Genomic DNA, 19,718 nt, shown 5'->3' with positions numbered 1-19,718 from the left:
CGCCGGTTCCTAAAAGTCTGCTTTGCCAACGTCTCCCTCAGACAGGGCGACGGTATTGGAAGCCATTCACAAGCTGTTTTCTCAGCAGGTGATAGTCAAGGTACCCCTCCTACAACAAGGAAAAGGGTATTACTCCACGCTATTTGTGGTACCGAAGCCGGACGGCTCGGTAAGACCTATTCTAAATCTGAAATCTTTGAACCTGTACATACAGAAATTCAAATTCAAGATGGAGTCACTCAGAGCAGTGATAGCGAATCTGGAAGAAGGGGACTTTATGGTGTCCCTGGACATAAAGGATGCTTACCTGCATGTCCCAATTTGCCCTTCACATCAAGGGTACCTCAGGTTCGTGGTGCAAAACTGTCATTATCAGTTTCAGACGCTGCCGTTTGGATTGTCCACGGCACCTCGGGTCTTTACCAAGGTAATGGCCGAAATGATGATTCTTCTTCGAAGAAGAGGCGTATTAATTATCCCTTACTTGGACGATCTCCTGATAAGGGCAAGGTCCAGAGAACAGCTGGAGGACGGAGTAGCACTAACCCAATTAGTGCTGCAACAACACGGGTGGATTCTGAATTTTCCAAAATCTCAGTTGACACCGACAACACGTCTGCTGTTCCTGGGAATGATTCTGGACACGGTTCAGAAAAAGGTGTTTCTTCCGGAGGAGAAAGCCAAGGAGTTATCCAAACTTGTCAGGAACCTCCTAAAACCAGGAAAAGTGTCTGTGCATCAATGCACAAGAGTCCTGGGAAAGATGGTGGCTTCTTACGAAGCGATTCCATTCGGCAGATTCCACGCACGAACTTTTCAGTGGGATCTGTTGGACAAATGGTCCGGATCGCATCTGCAGATGCACCAGCGGATAACCTTATCACCACGGACAAGGGTGTCTCTTCTGTGGTGGTTGCAGAGTGCTCATCTGTTAGAGGGCCGCAGATTCGGCATACAGGACTGGGTCCTGGTGACCACGGATGCCAGTCTGAGAGGCTGGGGAGCGGTCACACAGGGAAGAAACTTCCAGGGAGTATGGTCAAGCCTGGAGATGTCTTTTCACATAAATATACTGGAGCTAAGAGCGATTTACAATGCTCTAAGTCTGGCAAAACCCCTGCTTCAGGGTCAGCCGGTGTTGATCCAGTCGGACAACATCACGGCAGTCGCCCACGTAAACAGACAGGGCGGCACAAGAAGCAGGACAGCAATGGCAGAAGCTGCAAGGATTCTTCGCTGGGCGGAAGATCATGTGATAGCACTGTCAGCAGTGTTCATTCCGGGAGTGGACAACTGGGAAGCAGACTTCCTCAGCAGACACGATCTACACCCGGGAGAGTGGGGACTTCATCCAGAAGTCTTCCACATGATTGTGAACCGTTGAGAAAAACCAAAGGTGGATATGATGGCGTCCCGCCTCAACAAAAAACTGGACAGGTATTGCGCCAGGTCAAGAGACCCTCAGGCAATAGCTGTGGACGCTCTGGTAACACAGTGGGTGTTCCAGTCAGTGTATGTGTTCCCTCCTCTGCCTCTCATACCAAAAGTACTGAGAATTATACGGCAAAGGGGAGTAAGAACGATACTCGTGGCTCCGGATTGGCCAAGAAGAACTTGGTACCCGGAACTTCAAGAGATGCTCACGGAGGATCCGTGGCCTCTACCTCTAAGACGGGACCTGCTTCAGCAGGGACCGTGTCTATTCCAAGACTTACCGCGGCTGCGTTTGACGGCATGGCGGTTGAACACCGAATTCTAAGGGAAAAAGGCATTCCGGAAGAGGTCATTCCTACACTGGTAAAAGCCAGGAAGGAGGTGACTGCACAACATTATCACCGCATTTGGAGAAAATATGTTGCGTGGTGTGAGGCCAGGAAGGCCCCCACGGAGGAATTTCAACTGGGTCGATTCCTACATTTCCTGCAAACAGGATTGTCTATGGGCCTCAAATTGGGGTCCATTAAGGTTCAAATTTCGGCCCTGTCGATTTTCTTCCAGAAAGAATTGGCTTCAGTTCCTGTAGTCCAGACTTTTGTAAAAGGAGTACTACATATACAGCCCCCGTTTGTGCCCCCAGTGGCACCGTGGGATCTTAATGTAGTTTTGGATTTTCTCAAATCCCATTGGTTTGAGCCACTCAAATCGGTGGAGTTGAAATATCTTACATGGAAAGTAACCATGCTACTGGCCCTGGCTTCAGCCAGGAGAGTATCAGAATTAGCGGCTTTATCATATAAGAGCCCATATCTGATTTTCCATTCGGACAGGGCAGAACTGCGGACGCGTCCTCATTTTCTGCCTAAGGTGGTGTCAGCGTTTCACCTGAACCAGCCTATTGTGGTGCCTGCGGCTACTAACGATTTGGAGGATTCCAAGTTGTTGGACGTGGTCCGGGCATTGAAAAATATATATTTCAAGAACGGCTGGAGTCAGAAAGTCTGACTCGCTGTTTATATTGTATGCACCCAACAAGCTGGGTGCTTCTGCTTCTAAGCAGACGATTGCTCGTTGGATTTGTAGCACAATTCAACTTGCACATTCTGTGGCAGGCTTGCCACAACCAAAATCTGTCAAGGCCCATTCCACAAGGAAAGTGGGCTCATCCTGGGCGGCTGCCCGGGGGGTCTCGGCATTACAACTCTGCCGAGCAGCTACGTGGTCGGGGGAGAACACGTTTGTAAAATTCTACAAATTTGATACCCTGGCTAAAGAGGACCTGGAGTTCTCTCATTCGGTGCTGCAGAGTCATCCGCACTCTCCCGCCCGTTTGGGAGCTTTGGTATAATCCCCATGGTCCTGACGGAGTCCCCAGCATCCACTTAGGACGTCAGAGAAAATAAGATTTTACTTACCGATAAATCTATTTCTCGTAGTCCGTAGTGGATGCTGGGCGCCCATCCCAAGTGCGGATTGTCTGCAATACTTGTACATAGTTATTGTTACAAAAAAATCGGGTTGTTATTGTTGTGAGCCGTCTGTTCAGAGGCTCCTACGTTTGTCATACTGTTAACTGGGTTCAGATCACAAGTTGTACGGTGTGATTGGTGTGGCTGGTATGAGTCTTACCCGGGATTCAATATCCTTCCTTATTGTGTACGCTCGTCCGGGCACAGTATCCTAACTGAGGCTTGGAGGAGGGTCATAGGGGGAGGAGCCAGTGCACACCACCTGATCCTAAAGCTTTATTTTTGTGCCCTGTCTCCTGCGGAGCCGCTATTCCCCATGGTCCTGACGGAGTCCCCAGCATCCTCTACGGACTACGAGAAATAGATTTATCGGTAAGTAAAATCTTATTTTATAATATAGGATTTTCTACTGTATACATTTTTCTAACATTACTCTTGCTATAGTTTGGAGCCAGAAGTGCTTGTCTGTCCGGTGGTGTCTGAAAACTGGGGCTATGTGATGCTGAGAAGGCAGGATGTGAGCTGGAGGACCAATCGCATACCACAATCAAGAGATTGTGATTGGTCCTCTCCAACCCCGCTCCATTGGTTTTTTTTTTTTGGTTTTTTTAAGCAGTAATTAAAATTTACTTCACAGTTCTGTGCTACTGACCAGAGGAGCTCCATGAAAAATGTATGCACTACTAGGCAGAGAATGTTAGTAACATTTATATAACAGGGTTTCAGACTATGGTGATGTACTAAGCAGTGATAAGAGTAGAGAAGTGTGCCAGTGGAGAAGTTGCCCAAGGCAACCAATCAACATTGAAGTGACATTTAAAATTTGCATATTATGAAATTATACAGATCAGCTGATTGGTTGCCATGGGCAACTTCACAGGCTCACTTCACTCTTTTCACTGCTTTGTACATCTCCCCCTAAGGGGTCTATGTACTAAGCCTTGGAGAAGGATAAAGTGGACAGAGATAAAGCTCCTAACTGTCTTTTATCAAACACAGGGGTACATGTACTAAGCAGTGATAAAAGCGGAGAAGTGAGCCAGTGGAGAAGTTGCCCATGGCAACCAATCAGCATTGACGTAACATTTATAGTTTGCAAACTATAAAAATATATAGAGCAGCTGATTGGTTGCCATGGGCAGCTTCTCCACTGACTCACTTCTCCACTTTTATCACTGCTTAGTACATGTCCCCCACAGCCTAAAAAATGGCAGTTAGGAGCTGATTGGCTGGGACTTTATCTCCATCCACTTTATCTCTCCCCAAGGCTTAGTACATAGACCACTAAGGGGTCTATTTACTAAGCCTTGAATGGAGATAAAGTCGCAGTCAATCGGCTCCTGTCAGTTTTCAAACACAGCCTGTGGCATAGCAGTTAGGAGCCGATTGGCTGGTACTTTATCTCCAGCGACTTTATCTCCATCCAAGGCTTAATAAATAGACCCTTAAATCCTGTGTTACCTGTAAATTGTAAAGTACTGTGGGCAATACTTGTGCTGTTAAATAACTGTTAATAATAAATGGTCAATAATATCACTGGTCAGAAGTACAGGTTGGGTACAGGATCCTGACGGTCAGAATTCCGGCGGTCAGAATACCGACAGCGGCACCCCGACAGTCAGTGTGTAAATCTGCTAACCTTTCTACTTATCCTACCCCTAACCCTGCCCTCCCACAGCCTAACTCTAACCCTAAACATTCCCTCCCGCAGCCTAACCCTAGCCCTCCTCGGCATACTTACGTTCCGTATGCTGACTGTTGGGATTCCGGCATCTGAATTCTGAGCGGTGTCGGGATTCCGGCTCCGGTCTTCTGACCGTCAGCATCTTGAACATTGAGATACCAACTACATCCCAGAAGTACAGATGCTTTTAATTGACACATGCATATAGCACCACAATCACTGACACCATGTTGTAATAATACGTTCAGCTCTCTTTCACTTACATTATCTGTGTGTTAAACATACGCAAAATCGGTAAACTTAATGAGATTTACTGAAGTTTCTACAAAAAGGAGTTCTTGCAACTGGATAGCTTATCATGATGATTATTTTCTTAAGAGGGCCACAGAGGCTGTGGTCTCCGGCAATCGAACCAATTTTGCAGCTGAGTGTTACTGTGGGTCTGATATCACTTAAAAATGACTGTAATTCCCAGTAATATCTTGCTGATATTGTCAGGATTAATAGCAAACATATATGTGACACTGTGTGTGTGTATATGTGTGTGTGCTGCTGGAAGTAATGTGCCATTTACAGTAGGTCCGAATTATCAGATCTCTTTATTTGAAGTAGTTGTACATTTGTTTGATTTATTTTCATTTTTTCCAGCTGTTTCTCCGGTCAACCTACACGAAGAACTGGAATCAATCCTTAGGGAGCGGATCATGGTGTTGGATGGTGGCATGGGCACCATGATCCAGCAGCATACTCTCTCGGAGGAGTCCTTCAGGGGGCAAGAGTTTATAGACCATGGCAAATCTTTAAAAGGAAATAACGATCTCTTAAGCATCACCCAGTCTGACGTAGTGTACAAAATTCACAAGGTATTATCTTATAGCCAGCTACACAGCTTAAATTTAAACTGTTTACTTTGTTCCTTTATTAATGCTTACATAAAAAGACCAAGCTTGCAGTGAGTTGTATAAGGAGGCAGGTCCATAACTAGGGTGTGCAAGCGGTGCCGCCATCCAGGGTTCAAAGCTGAAGGGGTGGTACCGTCACTGCCTTAGTTGCACCTGTATTTGAATTGTAGGGTATCTGGAGCGCCGCCCCAGAGTCATCTGGCTCATCCTTATGACGTGCCCGGCACTCAGTTTCCTTATCCCGGCCCCCTCTTGCTGACCCATTAGTGCTTTGCTATGGCACTGTAAGGAGGAGTGCTAAAAGAAAATACTAATTATATTTAGACTGGGTACTAATTAAAATAAGTTCATGCTTTGGTCTTGCATGCTCCACTGTAGTCTAAAGTGGCAAAAACAATCAAAATACCCATAAAATATGACCCAACCGCATGTTATTAGCATTGACTGCTAAAGGCTGCCAACCAATCACAGCTGGTAGCTTTTAGTCTGAGTCACCATTTGCTCAGTATACAATGGTGAAGCAAAAATTTTACACTAACAGTTCAGATTTTAGTGATAGCCATACATGAGCACAGGTGGCTTAATTAGTGCCTCAGTTATACCCCTTTCACACTGCACAAATAACCCGGTATCAACCCGGTATATTGCCGGGTCACTGATGAATTCCTGGGTCGCCTCACACGGTAATTCAACTCTGGAATAAAGAAGGGTTATTCCCAGGTTACTACCGGGTCAGGTGCAGTGTAAACGGATTTTCGTGTCTATGGGACCCGTTCACAGCAGAGGCAGCGTGGAGATGACCTCATCTCCCAGCAACGCCTCTGCCCCCCTATGCCGGCTCTGTCCCTGCTCCCAATAGCAACCTGACCCGGCATATTGCCAAATCGGGAAGCTAGTCTGAAAAGGTCCAATGCTGGGTCGCACCCGTTTCCAATTCCTTGCAATGTCAAAGTGGTATTACAGTATTTTGATTTATCCATCTATACTCAACATAGGTATCACCAAAACATGGACTGTTAGTGTGCCTTAAGGACCGATGTTGGGAAGCACTAGTTTAGGGTGTTGTTTTTTAATTTAACATTTTATTTTAAAATTGTTTAGGTGTTTTTGCTGTTTTGGTGTAATGTGTTTAAATAGCATGGCTACCTCCAAGGGTCACAAGCTTGTAAATTACCAAAGCCGCCATATCCCAGCAGAGTTCCGGCACTGGCAGAGAGGATACCATGTTTTTGGTCTCCTACAGTATTATAGTGGGAAGCGGCCTAGACTCTAGAACGCTGGATGAGTATATTGTACATGTGCACACATAATAACAGACATGGGGTTGCTTGTTTCTTCAAGCGGTGTAAATTGTTCTACAAAATGATATCTTATCGGGACTTATTTGTGAACTGATTTGGTGAATTTTCCAAATGAAAGAATAAGCTTTGAAACTAATGCGATTTCATTCACTAAAAATAACAAAACCTTGAACCATAGGCACTGCATTATTTAAATAGAATTTTCAAGATAATATGCACAGTCTTCAAGGAATTATTACCATATAAAACCTATATATAAAATGCATGTAACACAGTGTGGCATAGACCATAAATGAGAACACCGTTACACACCTTGACAAAGGGGGTGTGTGAGCCCCGAAACGTTGGATTAATTTGTGATGTGAAATACACATTTCCTGTGAGTGCCGCTGTCTGTATATCTTAGAGACCACAATAAAATGAGAAGATAGTTTTTCAAGCTGTTATTTAAAGTGTAATAGACACAGAATAACCTACTCCACCAGGCTGCAGCACAATGTTTGTGCTGGTCTGGAATACCCAAGGTTTATTTTGATAGTTCTCTTTGCTACACATTCCAACTTACATAAAGTTCTGTATTTATCCAGCTGTCTTCCAGTTCAAGTAACAGTACTTGTCTGATAGAATGTTTCCCTTGTTTTATTTGTAGGAGTATTTACTCTGCGGAGCAGATATTGTGGAAACCAACACATTCAGCAGTACAAGTATCGCACAGGCAGATTATGGCCTTGAACACATGGTTCGTTCCAAAGTTATCAGGATTGCCTGCTGACCCGGGGGTCACATTTCTCTTTGTCTTCTTATTGTACATTGTCTAATAAAACATGTGGTATTAGTATTAACAGATATTGTTACAGAAAATAATTATCACTGGGTTTTCAGTATGCAGATTGGAGGCTTAAGGCCCATACACACTGGGTGATTTTGAGCTGAAAGCAGCTCACCTTTGGTGTTTTGAGCTGCTTTCAGCTCAAAGCCGCCCAGTGTGTATACCCAAATGATAAGCTGTGAGCACTGATGCGTGCTCCCTCTTCATCACCAGCGGCCGCCGTTCATCTGCTGGTATTACCAGTAGATGAACGGCGGGGCTGCTCACCCCCGCTGACATCGCTGGGCAGAGGGGAAAATCGCCCAGTGTGTATGGACCTTTAAAATGATTAAAATGATAGTTTTTAGATTATTGTAACAGTCACTATATTGCATGCAGCTAATTATCTTATGTTGTTTTCTGCTTAACACTGTGAAGCAAACTGATGGCAAGCCGGCAGTGTGGATAGAAACTGTTGATTGACTACCTCAACTATACAACGTACTTCAGGAAACCATAAAAATCTATCTATCCATCCATACATTTAATTGAGTGGCCAAATTATTATGACCAGGTAATGAGCAGATACTGCTGACTTAGGACGCATGAATCTGTATAAGGGAAAGGTGAATATATGGAGAGACTAATTAAGCGTATCACTCCTGAAATAATGGTTAAATGGAATTAGAAGATGGGATGATCGTTGGCGTTCAGTCCCACAAATGGGCAACAGTACATCAGATTACGGACAATTTGAATCTGGACCCAATTCTGATGTCCTCTCAATGAGCAGTGCACTGCAAATGAAATCATATGGGCTACACAAGCAGAAGGCCTGTCGGTATGCCATTGCTATCTTCTGCATATGGGGAGAAAAGCCTGCCGTTTGCTTGGGTACACATTAATTGGACAGGAAATGACTGGAAATAGATCATGTTGTCTGACTAATCATGTTTTCAATTACATCATGCAGATGGTGTGGTGCGGATAAGGACAGAACAGCACAAAGCCACGGATCCTTCTTGCATAGTTGGCACTCTTTAGGCTGGTGGAGGCAACACTATGGAAAAAATAGCATTTGGGCTAATATTCCCCACAAACCATACCAACAGTTAGTAGAATCCATGCCTAGAAGAATTGAAGCCATATTAAGATGAAAAGGAGGCCAAACAAAGTACTAACCTGGTGGTCATAATGATTTGCCCACTCTGTATGTACTGATAGAGAGAGAGAAAACCGTTTATTCCAGCAACTCAAGCCATGTAACATAATTGTATTCAATGGTTTCTTTCTATAAGCTCATTCACAGTCCATTGTTCAACATGCTCCATTTCAGATTGTACATGGTATTTTGTTACTTCATAGGTCCTGGGATGAGGTATCTGTCAAGGATTTGCACTTTTATGATTTCACAAATGTCTTAATTTACATGTATGTAATTCCAGCTATTTTCATTTTCTTCTGCATCTCAAAAGAATTTAATTGCTGAAAGTTCTTATTGTGTCACAGGCTTATCGTATGAACAAGGTTTCTGCAGAAGTAGCTAGAAAAGCAGCAGATGATGTCGCATCTGAGACAGGTGGGAATGACCCTATATTTCATATTTATTTGACTAAATTTAGAATAGAAAGTCCAACCTGCCTTCTTTTCAATTACCACTTTTCTTGTCGTTTTTTTTTTTTTACACATTTATTTGTGTTTCATCATCATCTGTGCACTGAAATCAACGTAGCAACTGTTGTAAACCTTGCATCATTTTGGCATTATATTGGAGGCATGCAGAGGTGCTGAACTCTGATGGGTGAAGTAACATAAACATGACTAGTTAGGTCTGGAAGCTGGGGGAATGTGTATTTTGCTGATTGTGATGAAAACAGAAGAGATAATCATTTATACGTCCTTTACACTTAAAACCATAGTGTAGCAGAAAGTCAGAGTAAGGCTGATAAGAGCGTCTCATATGACAGTATAATCTTCGAGTATGTCGTTTTGATGTAATATTAGCATAGCTCAGTTTGTGTGTGTGTGTGTAATATGTCACTCTGTGTTAGGTAGTGGGGTAATTGATGTTGAACTAGGACATGCCCTGGGTACTAGCCTTGCTGAGACTTTTATTTACCATACTTTTTTTTTTTTTTTAGGAATTAAGAGATATGTGGCAGGAGCTATGGGGCCAACCAACAAAACATTATCTGTGTCTCCCTCTGTTGAAAGACCAGACTACAGAAATGTTAGTAAGTGCATATTTTTTAGTACTATCCGTTAATTGTTTTGTCTGCCATGTTACAGTGGGGTATTTGTGGCAACTGTGTTCATTTTCAGGTCAGTGTGTCCAGGCCCGCCATCAAGAGTGGATGGTGGGGACTCCAGTTCCGGGCCCTTACTGAAAAGGGTCCCGGGTGGCAGCAGTGAGGATCGGGAGGGCCAGGCCAGCTGCCTGCGCATCAGCAGGCAGCCACAGAGGGACATAGCTGTGGCGGTTTTCTTATTATAAAGCGAGTCGTGAGCCAATCGGAGCTCGCCAAATGGCAGCTCCTGATTGTCTGCTGGTCTGTGAGTTCTGATTGGTTCACGGCCAGTTCTGTAGTAAGAATACCGCCACAGCTCTACCGCTCTGTGGCTGCCTGCCGGTGTTCAGGCAGCTGGCCTGGCCCCCCACTCCTCACCGCTGCCATCCGGGCCCCCTCAAATTGGTAAGGTTTTGGGATGCAGTAGGGAGTTATGGGGCAGTGTGTGTGGTGGGGTGTCCTGCCAAATTTGTCAGTCCCGGGCCCCATCATTTCAGCCATGAGTGTGTCTCCACTTTGGAGCTATGCATGTGTAAAGAGAGACACACTTCATGCATTGAGTAAATTATAGTTCCAGGAGTCCCCACCAACTTCTGAATTTGATTTTAGGGTTCAAGATTGAGCACTGTGATGTGTAAACCTCTTTCCATTGAGACGTGCACACAGTGCTTGCAATTTGCCTGCATATGAAACAAAGTTCATGCAATGCAGCTTGTTAAAATAAAAGTTAATGTTCAGCATCAGCATACGTTGATAGGCATCACTCCAATATGTTCCAATATAATCTCTTCAATAATATCGTACCTACTGTACCATTTTTATACAAACTCAAAGGCTATAAGACCATTGTCACGTAGATGTTTCCGTATTCAAGGTTGCTTTGGTCTTCCGTCATTGGTGTAACAATGCCATTTATGTCTTTTTTTTTTTTTTTTCCCCCCAGCCTTTGATGAGCTTGTGGATGCCTATGCAGAGCAGGCAAGAGGTCTTCTAGATGGTGGTGTTGACATTTTGCTGGTAGAAACTATTTTTGATACAGCCAATGCTAAAGTAAGTGTCTAATTCAAAATGACAGGAACATTACATTGTGGTTAAAAAAAAAAAGTAATCCTTAGCAGGGTACCAGTGCAATCCAGGGGGTTTGGAAATAAGTGACAATATGAAATGTGTAACTTATTTTAATAGTTGGGGGGGATTGGGTGTTATAAATAGTGTGCAGTGGCGTATATTACCTTTGAGCTGCTGGACTGCAGTCACCCAGTAAAATCTGGCACCTCAGTGAGCCAGTTGCAGTCCGTGACTACGCTGGCTTCACTGTGTCTGGCAGTGACTTCCTAATGGAAGTGCTACTTGCCAGTCACCCACAGGACAGGCAGTCCCATTGGGAGGTGCTTCTCCCTCTGGGACTGCCATACTGACCTATGATTAACAGAGAGTGTGCTTCCTGTAGGAAGCCACTCCCTGTCTCATCGTCAGACCTAGCCGGCTTCTGTGGGCTGCTGCCGATGCAGTCCGTAGAAGCTGGAGCCTTGCACATGCGCAGTCCCCACCGCCGGTTATGCAAATGCACCAGCCCCGACATCTGCCAAATCTATTGCATAGGTGCCGGTACCCGGCCGGCAGTTGCTGGCGGTCTCCTCTCCGGGTACATGTAGCAGCAGTTCCCCCTCCTACAAGAAGGTAGGAGCCGACACTGGTAGTGTGTTTAAATTGTCCCTCTGAGTGCTGCAGCGGTGGAAAGTTTCTCTTCCCTGCAGCTGCTAACACTGTTTATCTGGTCGCATCCTGTGTGACCAGGTCAGATAAAGCACTTGCTAGTGTGGTCACATCTGATGCGGTCATGCCAGGCAAGTGGTTAAAGAGACTATGCCACCCACAGAGTGCAAGTGACAAACCAATATACAATTATTTTTATTATTCTTAAGACCTACAATGCCCCTGTTTGCATACATTTGCACATCTTTTCATAATTGGACTGAGACTTATTATGATAATAAATTCTAATATTACATTTATGCATAGCATGCTACAAAGTTCTGCAGTGCCGTACAGAGCAAACCCAAAGATATGATAAACAAAGTAACGAAACTACATATAAACATAATTACAGAAAATGTGTAGGCATAGTTACAAGTGTATACGTATCAGTGAGTTTAAGGGGAGAGATAAAAATAGAAGTGGACGAAACCTGTATGCAAGAGTTTACAAAGGGTTGAGATTTTGGTGAGATATAAAGGGTCAAGGAGAGAGAACAGAGTCGGCAGAGATGAGGTAGGCTAGTGTGAATAGTTGAATTTTAGGGGGAGCATTTGTAGCAATGAAGATTTGGAGACAGTCTAAAGCAGGCATTCCCAACCGCGGTCCTCAAGGCACACCAACAGTGCAGGTTTTAGTGATATCCAGGCTTCATCACAGATGGTTAAATCAAAATAACTGAGGTACTAATTAAGTCACCTGTGTTCAAGCCTGGATATCACTAAAACCAGGACTGTTAGTGGGCCTTGAGGACCGAGGTTGGGAAACACTGGTCTAAAGGGCGAGGAAAAGCATTCTGTAGATTAGGGGCAGTGCAGGAGAAGTCTTTGAGACAGGATTGAGAGTTGGTAAGTGGGGAGGAGAGGCAATGATTACCTTGTGACCGAGGTGAAGAGGAGGTTGTAGATTTAGGAGAGAGAGGAGACGGTACAGATGTTTCCACATACACCTATTATTAATCTGCTAAATAGCCCTGTTTGGTGCGCCCTGTATAATATTTTACTCAAGTTGAATCTTTTTTGACACTGCTAATGCACCACAAGGTACTCGTAGGATTTGCATGGCATAGCAGTGCAAACAAGAGACTAAACAGACTGGGGACTAATATGACTGAGCTGCACCAAGGAACCCAGCAAGCAGCATTGTGTGAATTTACACTGCCATGATTGTGAGAAAGGTGCAAATACTAAAAGAAGGATCGGTTGGAGAGATACGAGGAAAACCATATTATCTTTATCCTCATTAGATAAATGAACCTCCTAGTCGTGACAGAAACCATGTCAAAAATGGCAAAATGCTATATAAAATAAATTATTTTCCATCATATCCACCCTTTAGCTGAGTAACAGCTGAAAGGCCTGTGAATCTGAATTGTATTAAACTGATGACCTGACCTTTAGCTTAGTACAGGCTGCTGGAATCCGTACTACATGCACCAATCTGTAAGATAAGCACTCGTGGTAATAGTACTATTTGTACCTTATAGTGCACATTGAGCTCTAATTGCACAACAGCTGTAGCTTTAAAGAAAATGGATTGCGGGAGGAAACCAATGGAAACACGGGGGGAGAATAAATAAACAACACCGATTGTGCCTTTGTGGGATTTGAACCCAAGACATTAGTTCTGCGAGGCAGCAAGCAAACAGTTGTAGCACCATGCAGCCTTTTTTTTTTTTTTACTCCACAAAGTTGAATGCAGCATACTGGGCCAAATGTAATAACCTGCGATTTGCAAAAGCCTGTAGTAATTAGATTTAAAGTGCCAGTTGGTTTATAGGAAAATCATTGTTGTTCTTTCTTTTAAACTCATTGCCGCTTTAAATATAATAATTATATCGCTGAAATGGCGCTGACTGCTGCAAAATGCAAGCTATTATATTTGGCCAATGTGTTCTTTGAGTAGCGACAATCACTCTGGAATAACATGAAATTCCTAGGACAGTCCTGTTTTTTTTTTTTGCTGGATATCTTTAACATTGAACCCTATGCTCCTAGATTTAAGACTCTGATACGAACAGATTAGCAGAATTAGTCTCATATTTGCTGGACTCCCCTCCATCATTCCACTGGAGAGGGGGCTGCTGGGAGGCATTTACACACCCTCCTAAAAATTATGGATTTTAGAAAAATCAGACACGATAAATTCTGTAGAAATCACTGCATTACATTTTTCCATTTTCTGTACTTCAATTGATTGTCAAAACCATGTGGCTGCAGGGTTTTTCCCACAGCCGCGGGTTTTGCTTTTCAATGAATTTCCTGCCAACAATTGAATTCCTCTCCCCATAATGTGTAATTCTACAGCTATACAAAATTATAGGTGTATATCGATAAAAGGATTCATTGCTCCAAAAATGAACCATGGGTGGCTTTTATAAACTAATATTGTTTGGTCTATATAAGCCATCCTATGTTTCGTATTATCTCTCTTCTAAAGTACTGTAACACTATCAAATGAATGCTGTCAGTCAAAGGTCACTGGCTTTATAGATTGTTAGCAAGTCCTTGCTGACTTGCACATTTGTGTCCCTGAGATAATATAGTGTCTACAACAGAAAAGCAGGATGTGATTTATTCTTCATTTAATTAGTGAAATTTCTGGCAGAAGTTAAAAACTATATAGGCCTACATATTGGGCAGTACGGATGGTGTAATGGTTAGCATTACTACCTCACAGCAATGAGGTCATGGGTTCGATTCCCACCATGGCCCTAACTGTGCGGAGTTTGTATATTCTCCCCGTACTTGCGTGGGTTTCCTCCGGGTGCTCCGGTTTCCTCCCACAATCCAAAAATATACTGGTAGGTTAATTGGCTTCCAACAAAAATTATCCCTAGCGTGAATGTGTGTGTACATGTGGTAGGGAATATAGATTGTAAGTTCCACTGGGACAGGGACTGATGTGAATGTACAAATATTCTCTGTAAAGCGCTGCGGAATATGTGTGCGCTATATAAATAACTGGTAATAAATAAATAAATTTTCTCTCTACATACAGTATGGATTCAGTATATAGTATGGTTTCAGTAGGTCCCTAACTCTCCCTGTCTGCAGCCTAACCCTAACCTTCCCTATTGGTGCCTAACCCTAACCTCCCCCGTGGTGCCTAAACCTAACCTCCCCCCTTTCTGCAGCCTAACTCTAACCTCCCCCACCCAGCAGCCTAACTCTAACCCCCCGGAGTGTGCCTAAACCCCCCCTTCCCCCTTTACGCAGACGTACATACTTACCTTCAGGATCCGGACTGTCAGGGATCTGTTGTCGGGATCCTGATACTTTTGGGATTCCATCGTCTGTGTTCTGATGACTGTCGGGATTCCAGTGCCGGGATCCTGAGTGTATACTTACAGTATAGGGTTTTGAGTATATGATTGGTTTTGTCTGAAATATGTAGTTTCACTCTTTCTTAGATATGACAACCAAAAATTGCTGCCCTCTTCTTGACTTAGCGTTGGTATCTGAAACCACGGATTCCCAACCTCGGTCCTCAAGGCACTCTAACAGTCCATGTTTTAAGGATAATCCTACTTGAGCACAGATGATTTAGTTAGTAACTCCATTATTTTGCGTTGACCATCTGTGCTCAAACATGGATATCATAAAAACCTGAACTGTTAGTGTGCCTTGACTACCATGTTCAGAATTGAGTATCACAGCAAAATGATAAACAGACATCAGAACTATAGAGGTCTAGTTATCATTTTGCCGCGGCCGCTGGAGCTCTTCTCCTCTTGTTTTACCTCTCTGGCACCTCAGTTATTGCCAAACTTAGATGGCTACGGCTCTAGGAGGACAGCTGGTGGTATATATCCTTGCTTTGTTTAGGGAATCTTGAACGATGCAGCCAACAACCAATCCGCTTCCAACTGTCATTTTACAAGCTGTGCTAGATAAATTGTAGTTAGAATCTGATTTGTTACTATAAGCAATTTCTCCAATGTATCGCTCTCCAAGATTTGATAAATCTCCCCCTTAGAGTACTTGCAGTCTGCATCATGGAAGCCCTCTAGGGTTGAATTCAGACAGAAAAGAAAAAAGAAGGCTCCTGTATGTTTTGGTGTTGTGCAGTAGTTACTGTACATATGGTTTAACTTTCACTGCTACGGTCTACATTGTAGACTATAGCACACTCAGGAGGCCCAGGTATGGGCCATGTATTATACCTTATCAGTCAGGTGCTGCTGTGTCCCTTGAAAATGCTGAACCCAGGTTACTGTTGCAGACTGAATGCAATATGGAAGTCTGGAGTGTCAGAAGACAGGCTGCAATCACACTGACTATTCGGGATTGTGTCTTATACTGGCACTCTTACTATCGAAAGCATTGCTCTATTTTTTGAAAGCTCCATTCCTCAAAGGCTAGGACTCTTGGGTGTCCAGGATAGGATAATCTATAATGATGCACTTGCCGTTGCTGGGGACAGAGATTGTGATGGGTGATCGGAAGGCATTTCCTAACAATTCTAGGGACACCTGCATATATAGTGTACAGTATCTTTAGATTAGTCTACAGTATCTTCATATGTACGGCGCTGAGAAACACTTGTGGCGCCTTATACATTTAAAAAATAATAATAATTAGGTATATTGTGTGTGTATATGTGTAACTGACTTTATGCTAGTGCAATAATTATTTTGTCGGAGCATTAATATTGCAGTGGTGAGAGCTTATTGTACTACAGACTGGCAAACTGCATGTGCTTAGAGAATATTCTTTTGCTTTAACAGGCAGCTCTGTTTGCTATCCAGAAACTGTTTGAAGAAGAATACAAGCCTAGACCTATATTTGTGAGTAATACGGACACCTTTTTGAACTGAAACATAAATTACATTGAACCTACACTTTAGGGTACCTGTCACTTACACACAGCCAGACATTAACCCAATATTGTGCACACAAACATATTGTGCATTTACCATGTTTTCAAGATATTTATTTTCTGAATTCATTATAACAGCTCTACATATTGTAAGTGATGTTCTGGGAATGCATCAGTGTGAGCATCCCATGTATAGGTGAAACTCAGAAAATTAGAATATCGGGCAAAAGTTCATTTATTTCAGTAATTCAACTTAAAAGGTGAAACTAATATATTATATAGACTCTTACATGCAAAGTGAGATATTTCAAGCCTTTATTTGTTATAATTCTGATGATTGTGGTTTACATCTTAAGAAAACCCCAAATCCAAAATCCCAGAAAATTAGAATATTACATAAAATCAGTGAAAAAGGGATTTTAAATACATTAATGTTGGCTCTCTGAAAAGTATAATCATGCATATGTACTCAGTACTTGGTTTGGGCCCCTTTTGCATGAATTACTGCCTCAATGCGGCGTGGCATGGATTCTATCAGCCTGTGGCACTGCTGAGGTGTTATAGAAGACCAGGATGCTTCAATAGCGGCCTTCAGCTCTTCTGCATTGCTCGGACTCATGTCTCTCATCTTTCTCTCATTCTAATTTTCTGAGTTTCATGCTCAGTGTATCTCGTCTGGAAACATTTTGTGACATCAGAGTATAGGAAGTCTAAAGCTGGCCATACACCTAAAGATTTATTGTCCAGTCTGGCTGGTTGGAACGAAAATCTGGTAATGTATGGGAGCAAATGGCAATTGACCATTTGCTCCGAAATGCCGGAAAACTGGCAAAAACAATCGCTCAGACAAATTGGTCAAATCAATCGATGTTTCCTATTTGGACGATGTTCGTTTTCAACGATTAAGGTCCATCATCCAAATTGGCTTGCTATGCTAAATGAGGGAAAACCCAACTATGAACGACCGCTGGGACACGCATCGTTCATCGTTGGTGCATTCAGACTGAGCATATGAACGATTTATCGTTCATTACTGAACGAGATCGTTCATATCGCTGATACACATCGGCAAGTGTGTAGGGCCCATTAGATTGGACAATAAATCTTTGGGTGTTTGGCTAGCTTTACATCACAGTGAAACTTTTTCTGTCTGTGGAAGGAGGTGGGATAATTACTGACGCAGCAAAATATATGAACTCACCTGAGCATGATTAAAAGAATCCACAAAACATGACCTGTCGGTGGTACTTGAGGACTGGCGTTGAGAACCCCCAGCTCTACTAGATCAGGAATGGCCAACCTGTGGCTCTCCAGCTGTTGTGGAACTACAAGTCCCAACATGCTTTAACAGCTGATCGTTTGTAAGGTATGCTGGGACTTGTAGTTTCACAATAGCTTGGGGAGCCACATGTTGGCCAGGCATGTACTAAATAGTTGTTTCAGATTTAGGGGTATATGCAATTCACGGCGAATCGCGGCAAATTATCGCCGTTTTTTAATTCGACACAATTCGACAGGTGAATTCCGGCAGGTGGCTGCCGGAATTCACCATATTCAATGAAAAACGGATTCGACAGTCCCGCGGGCGAAAATCGGCCGATTTGCCGGATTTTGCCGCGATTTAAAAAAACGGGAAAAAACGGGAAAAACCCGGAAAAAAAATGGCGTGGGGTCCCCCCTTCAAAGCATAACCAGCCTCGGGCTCTTCGAGCTGGTCCTGGTTCTAAAAATGCGGGGAAAAATTGGGCAGGGATCCCCCGTATTTTTAAAACCAGCACCGGGCTCTGCGCCTGGTGCTGGTGCAAAAAATACGGGGGACAAAACGAGTAGGGGTCCCCCGTATTTTTCACACCAGCATCGGGCTCCACTAGCTGGACAGATAATGCCTCAGCCGGGGGTCACTTTTATACAGTGCCCTGCGGCCGTGGCATTAAATATCCAACTAGTCACCCCTGGTCAATCAAGGGGGTCCCCCCCCCCCAGCCACCCAAGGGCCAGGGGTGAAGCCCGAGGCTGTCCCCCCCCCCATCCAAAGGCTGCGGATGGGGGGCTGATAGCCTTGAGTAAAATGACAAGAATATTGTTTTTTCCAGCAGTACTACAAGTCCCAGCAAGCCTCCCCCGCAAGCTGGTACTTGGCGAACCACAAGTACCAGAATGCGGGAGAAAACCGGGCCCGCTGGTACCTGTAGTTCTACTGGAAAAAAAATACCCAAATAAAAACATGACACACACACCGTGACAAGTAAAACTTTATTACACACTGCCGACACACACATACTTACCTATGTTGACACGCCGACTGCCACGGTCTCCGACGATCCGAGGGTACCTGTGAAAACAATTATACTCACCTTCCAGCGTCCAGAGGTACATCCACGTCCAGAGATAATCCACGAACTTGTTAAAAAAAAAAAACGAACACCCGTTCCATGCCGGACTGAAAGGGGTCCCATGCTTTCACATGAGACCCCTTTCCACGAATGCCGGGACATCACGTGACTCCTGTCACTGAAGTCCCTTCAGCCAATCAGGAAGCGCTACTTCCGTGGCGCTCACCTGATTGGCTGTGCGCTGTCTGAGCTGTCAGACAGCGCATCGCAAAGCCGCTCCATTAGTTTCAATGGTGGGAACTTTGCCGTCAGCGGTGGGATTACCCGCGGTCAGCCGCTGACCGTCGGGTGACCTCACCGCTAGCCGCTAAGTTCCCACCATTGAATATAATGGACGGAGCTGTGCGATGCGCTGTCTGAGTTCAGACAGCGCACAGCCAATCAGGTGAGCGCAACGAAGTTGCGCTTCCTGATTGGCTTTAGAGACCTTTGTGTGACAGCTGTCACTGACAGGTCTCATTCGTGGAAAGGGGTCTCATGTGTCAGCATGGGACCCCTTTCAGTCCGGTGGTCCGGGTGTTCGTTTTCTTTTTTTGCCAAGTCCGTGGATTTATCTCTGGACCATGGCTGAGGTGAGTATATTGATCTTTTCTTTTCAGGTATCCGTGGATTCTACATGGAGAAGAGGACCGATGTCGGCGTTTGAACATAGGTAAGTATGTGTGTGTCGGCAGTGTGTAATAAAGTTTTACTGTCACGGTGTCTGTGTACTGTTTTTATTTGGGTATTTTTTTTCCAGTAGAACTACAGGTACCAGCGGGCCCGTTTTTCTCCCGCATGCTGGTACTTGTGGTTCTCCAAGTACCAGCTTGCGGGGGAGGCTTGCTGGGACTTGTAGTTCTTCTGGAAAAACCAATATT

General features: G+C 44.0%; 1 protein-coding gene across 1 annotated transcript in view; it reads left to right on the top strand.

Annotated features, from left to right (window-relative positions):
* Nucleotides 1–19,718, top strand: part of MTR (5-methyltetrahydrofolate-homocysteine methyltransferase) — a 224,570-nt gene that overhangs the window by 12,742 nt on the left and 192,110 nt on the right. The window contains exons 2-7 of the mRNA XM_063918059.1: nt 5,239–5,453; nt 7,443–7,532; nt 9,111–9,180; nt 9,743–9,835; nt 10,833–10,939; nt 16,374–16,433. Coding sequence (XP_063774129.1) covers nt 5,239–5,453; nt 7,443–7,532; nt 9,111–9,180; nt 9,743–9,835; nt 10,833–10,939; nt 16,374–16,433 — 635 coding nt within the window. The remainder of the gene's footprint in view (nt 1–5,238; nt 5,454–7,442; nt 7,533–9,110; nt 9,181–9,742; nt 9,836–10,832; nt 10,940–16,373; nt 16,434–19,718) is intronic.

This window comes from Pseudophryne corroboree, chromosome 4, assembly GCF_028390025.1.
Source record: "Pseudophryne corroboree isolate aPseCor3 chromosome 4, aPseCor3.hap2, whole genome shotgun sequence".
NCBI lineage: Eukaryota > Metazoa > Chordata > Amphibia > Anura > Myobatrachidae > Pseudophryne > Pseudophryne corroboree.
Note: the sequence above shows the minus strand (reverse complement) of the source record. Positions and strands in the feature narration are given on the sequence as shown.